Source organism: Cottoperca gobio, chromosome 17 (genome assembly GCF_900634415.1).
Source record: "Cottoperca gobio chromosome 17, fCotGob3.1, whole genome shotgun sequence".
Lineage (NCBI taxonomy): Eukaryota > Metazoa > Chordata > Actinopteri > Perciformes > Bovichtidae > Cottoperca > Cottoperca gobio.
This window is the reverse complement of record NC_041371.1, coordinates 9,509,400-9,523,088: the sequence shown is the minus strand read 5'-3', so window position 1 is coordinate 9,523,088 and position 13,689 is coordinate 9,509,400. Positions and strand designations below refer to the sequence as shown.

At 38.9% G+C, this 13,689-nt stretch overlaps 1 protein-coding gene across 3 annotated transcripts; it reads left to right on the top strand.

Moving 5' to 3' along the window:
* Positions 1-411: 411 nt before the first annotated feature.
* mapre2 (microtubule-associated protein, RP/EB family, member 2) lies at positions 412-13,125 on the top strand. Of its 3 annotated transcripts, XR_003833967.1 has the most exons (8): positions 5,249-5,558; positions 7,464-7,591; positions 8,634-8,779; positions 8,876-9,092; positions 9,321-9,469; positions 11,240-11,398; positions 11,670-11,814; positions 11,994-13,125. XR_003833967.1 is itself a non-coding variant. In XM_029454020.1 (7 exons), exons 2-7 carry the CDS (start codon positions 7,471-7,473, stop codon positions 11,739-11,741), a joined length of 864 nt encoding a protein of 287 aa, XP_029309880.1. In that variant the 5' UTR covers positions 412-464; positions 7,464-7,470; the 3' UTR covers positions 11,742-13,125. The 3 variants fall into 3 exon arrangements, 2 of the variants coding, with proteins under 2 accessions (XP_029309880.1, XP_029309879.1); XM_029454020.1 differs by lacking the exon at positions 5,249-5,558 and adding an exon at positions 412-464 and having other exon boundaries at positions 11,670-13,125; XM_029454019.1 differs by having other exon boundaries at positions 5,251-5,558; positions 11,670-13,125.
* Positions 13,126-13,689: the final 564 nt, after the last annotated feature.

Here is a 13,689-nt window from a genome sequence, read left to right as displayed (position 1 = left end):
TAATCACCAATTTTTCACTCAATTCTCTAATATCTTGTACTAATAAGCATAAAAAAAGGTTTAAATATGTTCCTTTTTAGCTAATTGTTGTCATATATTGTTCTACTTTACTCATTTATTATGGAAGAAATTTGATTCGACATAATGGTGGATTGAGTCAATCTTGTGATCTATTAGTTTTGGAAAATATTTTGCGATCCTCTCTGTTGGAAAGTGATTTGACAGTGAGCGACAAGACGGAAGGCTGTCGGATGTTCCGAATGATCAACGCATCAATACATGATTGGTCGAATTTGCGACAGATGTAGCGGACCAATCAGCTGCGACGCCGATGAAGAGTTGTCCAATCAACTGCGCGTTCTCAGCTCATCGCGTATGTGAGAATGGGCGTTTGAGGGTGGGGTGACTCAGCCGGAAAACAGCATTTTTTTAACACCTTGTAACCTGCGGATTGGAGTTCACTGGTGAGTCTTATTTCAACAATTGCAGTTTGTTATTTATTTGAGACGTGCATTATAATATGTGCATGCCAAAACCGGTGCGTTTTTACGTTTTTTAACGTGGGTTGTACGGTGATGTTGCCCAGGGTCAGGGCATATGTCGGCTGTCACTATTCTGACAAAGTCTTGGCTGGAACAAAATTAGCTTACTTTAATTTTGCGGTTAGCTGAACAAGGTGTACTACAGTCACTGTAAGTAACGTCTGGCTTGGTATAACCCTATTTTTTTATTTTTGCTCTGCCATTGTTTGACTGTATAGTAGCCTGGCTTAACAATCATTGTTTCTCATTGAACTGTCATCCCCAACAGGAAGCTGAGTTAGCTTCATTCACGAGACTCACTGCTGCTGCTAGCTGCTTCTAGTCGCGCAAAAAAAATCACAGAAATGAGCAAAAGCGGTTTCGTGTTTTCCTCCTTTTAAAGCTATTCCTGGGCAGTGGCGTACCCTGAGGACAGACTAGAAGAAGAGGAGACCATGGACCTCCTTGGTTTATTGTCTTGGCTGCAAAATTGCCCTTTTTTTTTTAATCGCAAAAGAGAACTTTTAATTACACACATGGTGTATTTAAAACAAATTGCTTAAAAGATGTAAGATATAAAATATCAGTGCTCCCTCCTCTCTGGTCCTCCCTGCCTTCATTTTGGTTTGAGGTTCCCCTGAAAGTGTCTGTGCACACCCTTCTCTGTTTGTCAAGAATAATATGCACCTTGAATATAACCTCATACACCTAGAAAACAAACATTGTAACCTGACCAACATGCAAATCAGGACACCACTGAGACCTGCTTGCTATTTTTATTTTTATATTTAGGGTGGGTGTTTTGGGTGGAGCTGCCACCCCTCACCCACCCACTTGATTACCCAGTGCAAGAGAAGGCCTGGTGAGATATGAATGGAGAGAGCAAACATAGCACTGCTTCTCCTCTTATGGAATGAGCTTATGCACAACAGCCCAATGGTTTATTGTAGCCTCACATACAGCCTTAACCAAGAATGTTAAGCAAGCTATAAAAAAAACAACACAGCTGTAATATCTAGATTATCTTGCTGTGTTTCTAGCCTGTTACCCACTTGATTCTATCATAGCTACTTGGACCTACTCAATTCCAAACAAATATGTCACCCCATGCAAGTAGGCTCACTGCATATTTTCTATAGCTAAACTTTCCGTTCAACAGTCTTGAAACATGTATGGCCGTGTTCAGACAGGCGTTAGCACCCTAATTCATTTCAGACGTGGGGTTGTCCAACACAGTGCAACGTCATCACTACGTAGGCCAGTTAAATATGTTTAACATTCCTGATGGATTATTTTTCAGTGTCGTAAAATCCCTCTCCATTGTAATATAAGCCATTGTGTGGTGTTTTGGCATCTAATTGGCCTTACTATTCTTGACTCTAATACCCAAACTGGACTTGGATTGTATTTCATAACCTGACTGGTACCTAAAACAACAGTGCTGTTTTCAGTCTGACAGCATAATCAAAAACCGACAGATGACATGTCTCTCATGTTATGATCTGCTATTTCCATATTTAAATCTTAGGCTTTACAGTCTGAACATTTATTTTAAACAGGACATGCATGCTTCGCCTCTGGCGACACTCAAAGGCCCATCAAACTGGGAAGTGGCAAGTTAATTCCAATGACAGCCTGGCGAAAGCTTTGCCACCCAATTTATCAGTGATGCAGTACGGGGAATGCAGTTGCTGCTCATGTGAACAAGCACACAGTTTCCTGATTTCCCGCTGCCCCTGAAGTTCGACCATGTCACACTTAGGCTGCTTGCTGCCAGATACAAAGCGGACCTCTGTGCTCGCTGTTGTCTAATTGTGATGAGATCAATATGTGTCAGTTGTCACTTTCCAGTCTGAAAGGGCCTATAGCATTACTGTAGTAGAACAGTAGCACAGCATGCTTTGGGATCTTATCGGAGACATTTCTTGTGTTCACGCCACGGTTTGGTTATTTAATGAGATTAGCTCTTGCCTTCTGTTTGGCTCTGCGGGAATTTGTGTAAAGACTAAAGGGCACTTTTGACCCAGTAGAGGCAGGGGATTCTGAATATTTGTCTTTACAGAATAACCACACAAGACATGGACATCCTGCATTCATAATTGTTTTCTAATATTTTCAAATATTCTAAAAACAGCTTAAATGCACATTTTTGCAGTCAAATATGCAATCCTTGGCACATGCATCCTCTTTGCTGACATGTGACTTTTAAAAGCTCCAGTGTGATTAGTTTAAGCCGAATAAATCAGATTGATGATGTAAATTATTGGAATTTTGGAATATACACAAGGCAACTTACTCAACATACAATATGGAGAATAAAAATCCCTTTTAATAACTATAATGTGCTAAGCAAAGAGGAAATTGGATAAACTGCTACAATAAGACAACATAAAATGAATAATTTATACTTATTTTTGTCAGATTTATCGGAGATCAAGAGTCTGTCTGTACGCTCTTTGTGAAAGTTTATAAGTTGTAGATAAAAGTGACCTCAACTTTGGCCTGATGGTGGCACCAGAGGAACATTTGTAAGTGAGCAACAGATGGTGACCAAATGTTATGAGTATTAGACATTCCTTATCCAATTTTAAAAGCATGGATGGACAGTTTAAAATAGTATTCGCCATTTTGAAAGAAAAAGTAACTGCTGGCACTAAAATCTTTTGTAGATGAGCACTGTTAAAGGCTTCTTAAAGATGCTTCCTTTCCACTAAGGCAGTGCTTCGATCATTTGTACGGAAAGAAGCAACAAAGTTGAGTGCAATAGCAAAACATTGTGTGTCTAGCAGGAGTAATCATTTATTTTGGCCATATTGACAGTTTTGTCACAACCATTTCAGAAGTGACCTGGCTGACGCTAAGACTTCTTGTTGGACTCAACCTGACCCAAGAAACTCAGAGGACAAACTGTTTACACGTAAAAAAAGACCCAAAAAAGATGAAGGCAATACTGGCCAAAAATGTGAGTTGACTTTCGGACTGATAGCGGTGCTATAGACAGATCGTTGTATTGATCTCAAAGTCTGTAGATGCATTACTTTGGCAGTCTGTGTTTTTAAATGTTAGGACTATCAGAGAAGGGGGGGCTTTCAGTTAAATCAACAAAACAAGGAAAAAACTGCAGGGGGAAAAAAAAACCAAGGCTGGAAAACAACTTTACAGAATTATAGAAATGCCGTCCTTTTGCTGTCAGGGTCCTGAAAGCAGAAGCAAAGCTACATCAGTAGAGTTGGAGGGCGTATGATTTACTGCACATACTTCATGCATAAGATTCCTGTATAAAACATTACAGCTGTGTTGTATTTGCTCAGTGCTGTTATGGAGCTGCCTGTGTTGTCATAAGATTTCCATCATGCCTGTTAATGTGCTCGTCCACATACAAGAGCTTCTTATCACTGATTACTAACCATGTTCATATAAAGTCGGACTGATTTGGCCTCGACTCGTACAGATATTTTAATGTTAGGGGTGTAATGTTTTATGGCACAATTTGGATACTATGTCACTCACAATTTGACAAATTTTTATTTTGTTTTTAATACAGCAACATGTGTAGTTGAGAATTCACCTTTAAATGTAGTACAAGCCTTTAATTAAACGGTGTAGTTTCCTCTGAGCCATTCTCTTTTGTTTTTTACTTTATTGAAAAAATGTATTACAATTATTACATATAGTATACATGTTCCAGTTTTTAATTGTAAAAGTTTCAGTAAATATATATATATTTATATATTATAATATACTGAATACATACTGAATATATATATATATATATATAGTTGTATATTAAATTAAATTTGAAATGTCTAAACAATCTAATAGCTTTTGCCAGTTTATTAAAAAAAGTTAAAATCTGTATCAAATGTCTTTACTAAGGTATTAAATCAATTATATAGGCATAGGTGGCCGCTCAGCAGAAAATACAAAACAAAAGCAGTGATTTACAATATAAAAACAACATGTGACGACACAAACAGGAAACATCTTAGTGACCACAGGACTGCAACACCATGTGAATTTAATTTAGATCTTATGAATGATAAATCGTATTGTTACACCCCTATTGGATATTTGTACATTTGCTCACATCTTAGAGCTAAATGATTAGTCGATTAATTAACTCGAGGGTCGACAGAAAATAAATCTGTCACCATTTTGATAATCGATTAATTATTTAAGTCCTATATCATCCAAAAATATCTCGTACTGTCTTTATGTTTTTTAAATGTATAGTCAGTTTAATATGATATAAAACAAAATAGTTGCATTTTTTTTTCTACATTAAATTAATTCATCGATTAGTCGACTAATTGTTGCAGCTCTATTGCAGTCCTAAAACATTTTAGCAGTTGAATTGATGTTGAAAATGGATTCATATGGTTAGTAATCAAAACATTTTACTACACTTCCTCATACCATGTGTTGCAATCGTTTTCATTAGCACCACTTCTATTCAACCATAAGGATCTGCCTGCTTTTTTCTCTTATCTGTTGGGTGTTGTAATCCAATAATCACCTAAAGATTTGAAGGTGAAACTGGGTGGGCTGCATTTTCCTTGTTAATCAAAAATCATTGGGTATTTATTGTCTTGGAGCATTTGATGAGCTGTCACTGAGTGGATTTGCATCACAAAAGCGGAAAGCATTGATCATGCTTCTTTTCTTTCTTTTTTTTAAAGCACTCCAACAATCAATGTAATTTGGTTTACTGAAATAGCCCACCATAAGGAACAGGCAGCCAGCCCCATCAGTCACGTGGTACAGGGTGCAGCAACGTCATTAGGGCAGAGATTTGTGAAGAATAAGCAGACAGCAGGAAAGAGACCCGGAGGTGCGACACTTTCTTAGCATTTGCATCGTTTTTTTCCTGGCCAGAGAGAGAACAGAGTATCTGTTCAACATTTTAGAGACCCAAATGCCCGGTCCCACCCAAGCCCTTTCCCCAAATGGAGAGAATAACAACGACATCGTCCCGGACAACGGAACCAACATCATTCCTTACAGGAAAAATACAGTGCGAGGAGAGCGCGCCTACAGGTAAATCAGTGTAATGATCCGCATTTGATTTTATGTTAGCAATAAAGAAACACATTTATTTTTTAAAAGCACTGCTGCAGACAGAAACCTGCATTCCGGCCTGGTCCTCTTCCTCCTCGTCGTGTGTTTGTTTTTTTGCTTTGCACCCATCCGCTTTTTCTCCCCCCGTGTTGTCTCTCAGTCTCCTGTCATGTTAGCTCTCTCTATGTGGCGTAAATTAAGTTAGCTTAAACCCTTCTTCTGCTGGTATATAAGCGCCCCAAATCATAGCTGGCACCAGTATAATGTTGGGAAGTGTTTCGGTGCGCAATGGCACTGGTACATTTTGCAGGAGTGGATCGCTTTTTTTTCTATGACAGGAATACACAGACAGCCGCCCCTGCTGCTGCTAGTATATTCCCATCGTGACATGACACTTCGCAGCTATCTAATAATCCCTATTATCACGATGTGTGTGTGTGTGTCTTTAGGGGATGTGTTTTAATGTGTAAGACCCCCTTACTACCTGCTGCACACGCCTGATCCCCTCCCTCCCCTCCCCGTGTTTGAAGGCATCAGCCCAGCCCCGGTGTCGGCTGGCTATCCCTGCCCGGCTAACAAAGCATGCTAGCAGGCAGCACATACATCCGCTTTGTTGACATGACATCGGCTGGCCCAGTTTCCTTCCTTCCCAGAGATTCAGTCAGCCGAGGATCTGCTCCTGCAGTGCTGTGATGGCACAACTTTAACACTGAAGGGTTATTATTATTACCCCGCGTGCCCTGGTGTCGGCTAGTTGATGGTGATGATCATGATTTAGCATGATTTAACAGCATATCAGTCGCAGCCATGATCCAATAAAGAGGGGCGTTTTAAGTGCAGTCCTGCTGTTCTCTATGATGCTAATTAATATTATGGTTATGCTACATTCTTCATTTCTGTTAAAGGAATTAAAGAGGACTGCACACTTGATTTATTGTATGTGGTGAATATTACTTTATGATGTATATGCTAATATACACACCCTAGTGTGCAAGGTCAAGTCAGTTAACAAATAGGCTTTAAAGGACTGACTTTCACAAACAATTTTTGTATTGCAAAACACACATGTTGACAGGCAAACTGCAAACAAGGTGTTGTGTTTTTTTTGAACCTATAAATAGTCAACTAAATGTTCTAATATTTGTTAAAAATGAGCCCAGATGTACTTTGGTGTTCTTTTAATATACTTGGCTTGGCTGTTCAATGTGTCTGTCACTAAGAGTTAACAAATGAAATGGTATGCATTTATTCATTGTGTTGTGGCCCTGCCGTGTAAAGGCTTAACCTGTAGTTGAAGGAGATCCCCGATGCATCTTTTGTGGCACATTGTATGCTTTTGGTGTGTAGACTTAAATATCCCATGTGTTAAGTGGGGCAGGTGCCCTGGAAGCAAGAAGGTGAAATAACTACATCCTTACTAATCCAACTTTGGTACCGCTTCTATTTGCCATGCAGGTAAAATCTGATTTAAAGGATCCTGTGCACAAATTCAAACTGGGCCTGCAATGTCTGCTAAAACCCAGGTGTTAATATCGAGAGGTGTACTGCTAAAAAAAAAAAGATGTGTTACTACCATAAGTGTAGAGAGTGTCTTTAAATCTGTCAGTTTCACGAAAGATGCAGAAAGCTATTTGAATGAACTGAAAAAAGAGCTGTAAGAGCCAAAGTATGCAACACGACAAACTCACGGACACACTGTTAGTTGTTTAGTTTATTATTGTGTCATTAAAGTATGTTTTGTGTGTACAGATAATCGTTTAAACGATCGGCAGAAAGATGCGTCTGCAACAATTTAGATATCTAACCTAAGTCATGAGGAAAAAAGCACCTCTTATTCTAGATGCATTGCGTTTGTTTTTAAGTGTTGTTGTTTTTCTGTTGCAGTTGGGGAATGGCGGTCAACGTATATTCTACCTCAATAACCCAGGAGACTATGAGCAGGCATGACATCACTGCCTGGGTTAACGATATGTTCTGCCTAAACTATACGAAAGTGGAGCAGCTCTCCTCAGGTGAGAACAGAATAAAACACTTTCTCTCCATCCTCCTCCCTCTGCTTGTGTCAAAGAAGCTGTTTGAGATGGGATGCATGTTTTAGAGATTACATATTTTCCTGTAGAGCGCAAGGTTCAAATAATCAGCAGTGTAAGCTGGCAGTTAAAGCAACCTGTGGAAGCATGCTGGCAGAGAGTTGTCTATAAATAAACTTCTAGCCTGCTGTGTTCTCATGCTGTTACCAAGTAATCCAATTTCAATTACTCTCTGCCAACAGAAACACAACACACACACCCCTTTTCTTAAGGTGTAAACTACTTGTTTGATGTAGATTATTTCTTACGTGCTCTCTAGTTTATGGGTTTATGTGTTTGATCTCATAGCTTTAGCTGGTGCCAAATGGAGAAAGGTGCCAAATGGAGAAAGGTCTAACTAGGCTTCAGTTAATATTAGGCATCAATAATCTGTATAGCAGGGTTGGGCCGGTGTAAAAATGTTCAAGCTGGTTTGATATTAAGCCAAACTCTGGACTGGACCGGTATACTGAACTTTACAACCTCTACTGGATTTTGATTTCTTTCATGCTGACGGCTTCGGGAAGTTAGTAGATTGCTCTCCGCCTGTCGGACGCGTTAACGATAGTTTGTTTACATACAAACGCAATATTATTATTTCACATTGGCTTTTGCGCCGCGATGCAGTTGTGACGCCATCGGCACAGGTTGCTGATGTAAGCTATTTTTTTTAATTTGTCAGAACGTGTAAAACTGTACAATTTCCAGAATGCATTAAATCCAACAGATTTTTTAAAGTTGTTGACCGGACCAGACCGGCAAAACTGGAAATCAACCCAACTCTAATCATTTTCTTCTTGAGGAAACGGGGTGATAGATCTGGACATGGAGAAAAGGCTCCCGGGCTTTTTTCTATTCTTGTATTCCAGTGGATTTTTGTCGTGCAAAGGCAGACATGATAAATCCTGCCCTATATCTGGACTCTAGTCTTCTAATTTTCAAGCAAGGGATTATGTACTCAACTAACATTTTATTACGTCTTTAGGAGCTGCCTATTGCCAGTTCATGGATCTGCTCTTCCCTGGCTGCATCAGTCTTAAGAAGGTCAAGTTTCAAGCTAAGTTGGAGCACGAGTACATTCACAATTTCAAACTGTTGCAGGCATCCTTCAAACGGATGAACGTGGACAAGGTGAGCTTTCCTAACCTTTCTTCAATTACATGTTCGCTCCACACTGTATGTGCTTTGAGTAAACGCCGTACATTTGTATTCTCTTTTTGGATTCAGATTATTCCTGTGGAGAAACTGGTTAAAGGCAGATTTCAGGACAATCTTGATTTCATCCAGTGGTTTAAGAAGTTCTTTGATGCCAATTACGATGGTAAAGAATACGACCCAGTTGCAGCCAGACAGGGTCAGGATGCTATTCCCCCACCTGACCCCGGTGAGCAGATCTTCAACCTGCCAAAGAAGTCCCTCCACGCAGCCAGCTCCCCTACTGCAGGTAAGCTTCATATTCTGCAGAAAGGAAAGCAAAGGTTATGTTAGTTGCAAACATCTTGTTACCTATCCTAGTGTATGTCAAATGTTTGCAGACACAAAAGCATGTTGACATTTATTTACCTGGCCCGTGGTATTTATTTTCACATCAACAACTTTAGTGATTATTACTACTATACTATTACGTTGCCAGTCATCCATCCCCGAGTAATAAACCTTTGGTCTGCCGTAGGAGCATCACGGTCGAGTTCTACAACCCCCAAGTCCTCGACACCAACATCCCGGCCCTCGTCGGCCAAAAAGATTCCGACAATTGCAACACCAATTCCTGCCAAAGGAGAGAAAGAACTGGAAGCACAGGTCACACAACTTACCGAGCAGGTATGTTTATGAAAAGCTCGATTGTGATGGTTATCGTGCCGAAACTGAAAAACGGACAACCAATCTCTTTTGTTTTCTTCACACTGCTCAACTTCCAACACTGTGTTCACTTGTAAACCGCTCTGATGGTAGTACGGCCGCAGTTAATGATTCTTTTAATTATCGAATCATCATTTTATCTTTTAAAGTAACCAAAAATAGTAAAAAATGATATATATTATACTTGTATCCTCAAGCCCAATGTGGCTTAGTCAAATTGCTTCTTTTATCCAACCAACTGTCCAAAACACTAAGGACGAAGACGAGCTTTGAGAAGCTGGAACCAGGGCATGTTTGTCGTTTTATAGCAAAATGACTGAGACGATTTTAAAAATAGTTCTCGATTTAATTTTATGTCCATTGATCGACCTTCAGCTTCAGCTCTAGAAGACAGAGAGAAGAGGCCAGAGAACTGCAACTAAACTTAATGAGTAAACAACATTTTTGGAAAACCTTCACTCCCTGCTTTACTTGTATGTAACACAAACCAGTGACCTGTAAAAACATTAGACTTTTTTTCAGTAGCCAATTCTTTAATCTCTTATACCAAAGACTCATCTTGTCTAAAAATATTGGCACAATTTGACTTTGTTGACCTATCCACATAGATGAAGGCTGCACAAGCTTCCAAAGATTTGGCTTTGCTTTTACTATGACTTGTTTTACATTACTTTTACTGTTGCTCCATGTTTGAATATGGTAAAAAAGAAAAATAAGTAGAAATTCAACTGCAGACACTACATGGCTGAGTAGGTTTAACATGTAGAGCTGCACGTACATAGTTCAGTTTTATAGAATCCATATCATGTAGTGTTCCATAGAGTGATCCAACGTGTTTCTGCAAATGCAGCCGGTCATTCTGAAAGTGAGCTGGAACTTGCTTATGTAGTGTGACCAGTAGCCGGCAAAACCCCCAAAGTATTGCATCTTATAATGGAACCAAATGAAGAGTGTGTGTGTGTGTGTGTGTGTGTGTGTGTGTGTGTGTGGTAGTTTATACTATGGTAGTTTTAACAATCTATAAAAAGAAGGGCCTCAAAGTTTCAAAGGACCCCTCTCACCATAACAACCTTTTGAATTCCTTCCTTCTCACAAAAGACTAAGAAACATTAGGACCAGAACACCCAGCACATGTATTGAAGCTGTAACACCACAAACGTAGCTGCAGGCCACGCGGCAGGTTAAAGGATCGAATAGGGTAGATGTACTTGAAGCACTTTATCTAGTGGGTCGTTAGAGGTTGTTGCTAATTTCCCTACAGGTGCTTTAGCTATGCTGTTCAATTTTATTTCAGCTATTATGATTATTTTGTGGGTATGGATATTACCTATTTGTAGTTTAATGTATCATGTGCTTCATGAGTGAGTGGCTTTACTCTTGTTGTCTTTGTTTCAGTGAGCTCACTTTAACAATCAATCATGTTGATATGTCAATAAAGTATTGAATCAGATTATTTAAACAATGATAAGATTGAGTGCCATTGTTTTTATCAATTAGGCAACTTACTCTGGACTAATCTAGTTACATGTGACTTGTGCACTTTAGACAACTTGTATCAGGAAAAAAGGCTATAATCGATATTTTTACAAAAACAATGTAAAACATTAAGTGTGTGTGTGTGTGTGTGTGTGTGTGTGTGTGTGATTCGTCCAGGTGCTTTTGTCTGTAACCAAAGTTATTTGCGTTTTCATATTGATGCTAAAAATAATCCTGTGACTTTTATTTTTGTAGATGAACACATTAAAGTCGGCACTGGAAGGAGTGGAGAAGGAGAGGGACTACTACTTCAGCAAACTGCGAGAGGTGGAGCTGCTGTGCCAGGATCAGGGTGAAGAAAATGCCCCGTTTGTCGATCGGCTAATGGAGGTCCTATACGCTTCAGAAGAACAGGTCAGTCTGTCGCCTTCGATTGATCCCAACAGGAATCGGGATGTTTCCCCCCCTCTGACGTATACGATACGTATAAGCGTTTCCTAGCCGTGTATACCAGTGGATTTTCCTGATGGTAAAATCATGTGAAAGTTATTGTGCGGTTGAAAGAGATAAGAAGTCGGTCTTTGTGTGTGTGATCACATGTTCATCACCATGAGCACATGTCAGTAGCACTAGTGTTAAGCGGTCTCTGTGCCCCCCCCCCCCCCCCCCCCTCCTACTCCTATAGGAAGGAGCAGAGCTGGCTGAAGGTGATGCTGAGGAAGTAGGGGAGCAAGTCCACGAGGAGGCGACAGGATGATCAGCAGGAGGAACAGGATGAATACTGACTGCCATCATCCCTCACCGCAGTTACATCCCTCCTTTTTTAATATGTGAGAACTGTTAAAGGATTTTAATTTTTTCCTCATGGTTTATCTTTTTGTTCTCTCCAAGACTTGAGCACATGAAGCAACCTCCTGAATAGAAGCCACAATCACAGTTTTTTATTTTTTTGTATCCCTCTGCTCACTGTTCAATGTTTTTTGTGACTTTTGATGAACTGCTGTGGCAGGTTTGTGGTGACCACCTCCGCCAGCAGAACGAGCTCAGACCATCACAGAGGTTTTTCTGAGGACTGTGTGGGTGGCAAGTCGATTCAAATTCTACAGTAGACGTGATGAAATACTGAAGTTCAGACGGGTAACTGTTACCCATCGGTGCAAATGCTAACTTCCCAGCTTCTGTCCTTTTTTTTCTTTTCATTTTGTTTTTTCTTTTGCATACCAACAATATTAACCACAAAAATGCAATAAGCAAAGCCCAGAAAGGGCTCATAGTAGCTCTTATTTAACCTCCTTCCATATGTTGCACTGACATTTGACTCTGTATTGGACAATCTGTCCATAGACCCTCACCATATTTATTATTATTATTATTATTATTATTATTATTATTATTATTATTATTAAGCCTTAGGAATTGTGTGAGATTCTGCATTGAATCCTCATGAAGGAGGACAATACAGTCAACGAATTGTGAATAAAATGTAGTATAATGTCAACGTATTACTGTTACAACTATCCTCACAAATTACAACATTTCAGATGATCAGTGTGCTCAACATTGTGTTATTCACATCATACAAGTTGGTTTGGTGATAGAGTTAACTTGGTATGCCATAAACGTAGGAAGAAACGTTGTGGACTAGTCTTATTATGATGCAGCATTTTAAGTTTTAAACCTCAGCTGGAACTTGTGGTCTGTTTTGGATTTCAGATGTTATTTTTTTTTTTTAACCACAGGTCTTAGGGAGAGTCAGTTCACTGAGCAATTTGCCATGCTATATTCCAGTAAGTACATTGTATACCCTTTCTTAATATTGCATTTACTAATATTGAACTGGGCAGTGCACCATAATGCTTTAGTTATATATTATTGTGTAAATGAAAAGGAATGTAAACATGTACTGTCAAAAATTAATGAATGGTAAATGTTTTTTTTTTCATGTCCCACTCATTATGCATTCCCCAAAAAATGTGTTGCATGTTTGCATTTTATTTGTGAATAACTTGACCTGCTTTTTACATATTTAATAAAAAACAAGGTATGTTACAGTAAGTGAGCTTTTTGTATGTTTAACTGGCTATTTGAAAGATGTTGAGATTTGGATGGATTTGCTGTAATAAAATTACGTTTTAAGTCCATAGGGGTGTTGTCATGTCACTCCAATAGCTTCAACTAGCCTTGCTCATAGGTATACAAACTAAATTATGTTATCTGCTGCAACTAACAAGAATATATACTTTCTACTTAAGTTTGATTGTGTTTTTCTCTATTTAGAGTAGTAACAGAAAGTTTCTCACACAGATACAGTATGCAAGGGTTGTGTAAGTATTTAATTGGATGATCATTTAACAAACCTGTTTTCAAATGCAGGGAACGCTCCATAGAAACGGGGAGTGTTGGAATAAGTACTTGTTTTTATAAAAGAACTAATTACCAGCTAAATTAACTTCAAGTATTATAAGTACTCATTATGAAGAGTGTTATATGTATTGGATACATTAAGCAGAAGTGTACCACCTGGCGGAGATAGAGATGATATTAACTACTTTATATAATTGTATTTAGTAGATGTAAATTAAATGTAGATGCAAAACACATAATAATCCTCTAAATTATGATTTATAACATACTCAAGATTATTTAAAGTGGTCAAAATGAGCTCCATTTCAAGTAACGTCAACCATTAAGTGCTGCTTAAATGT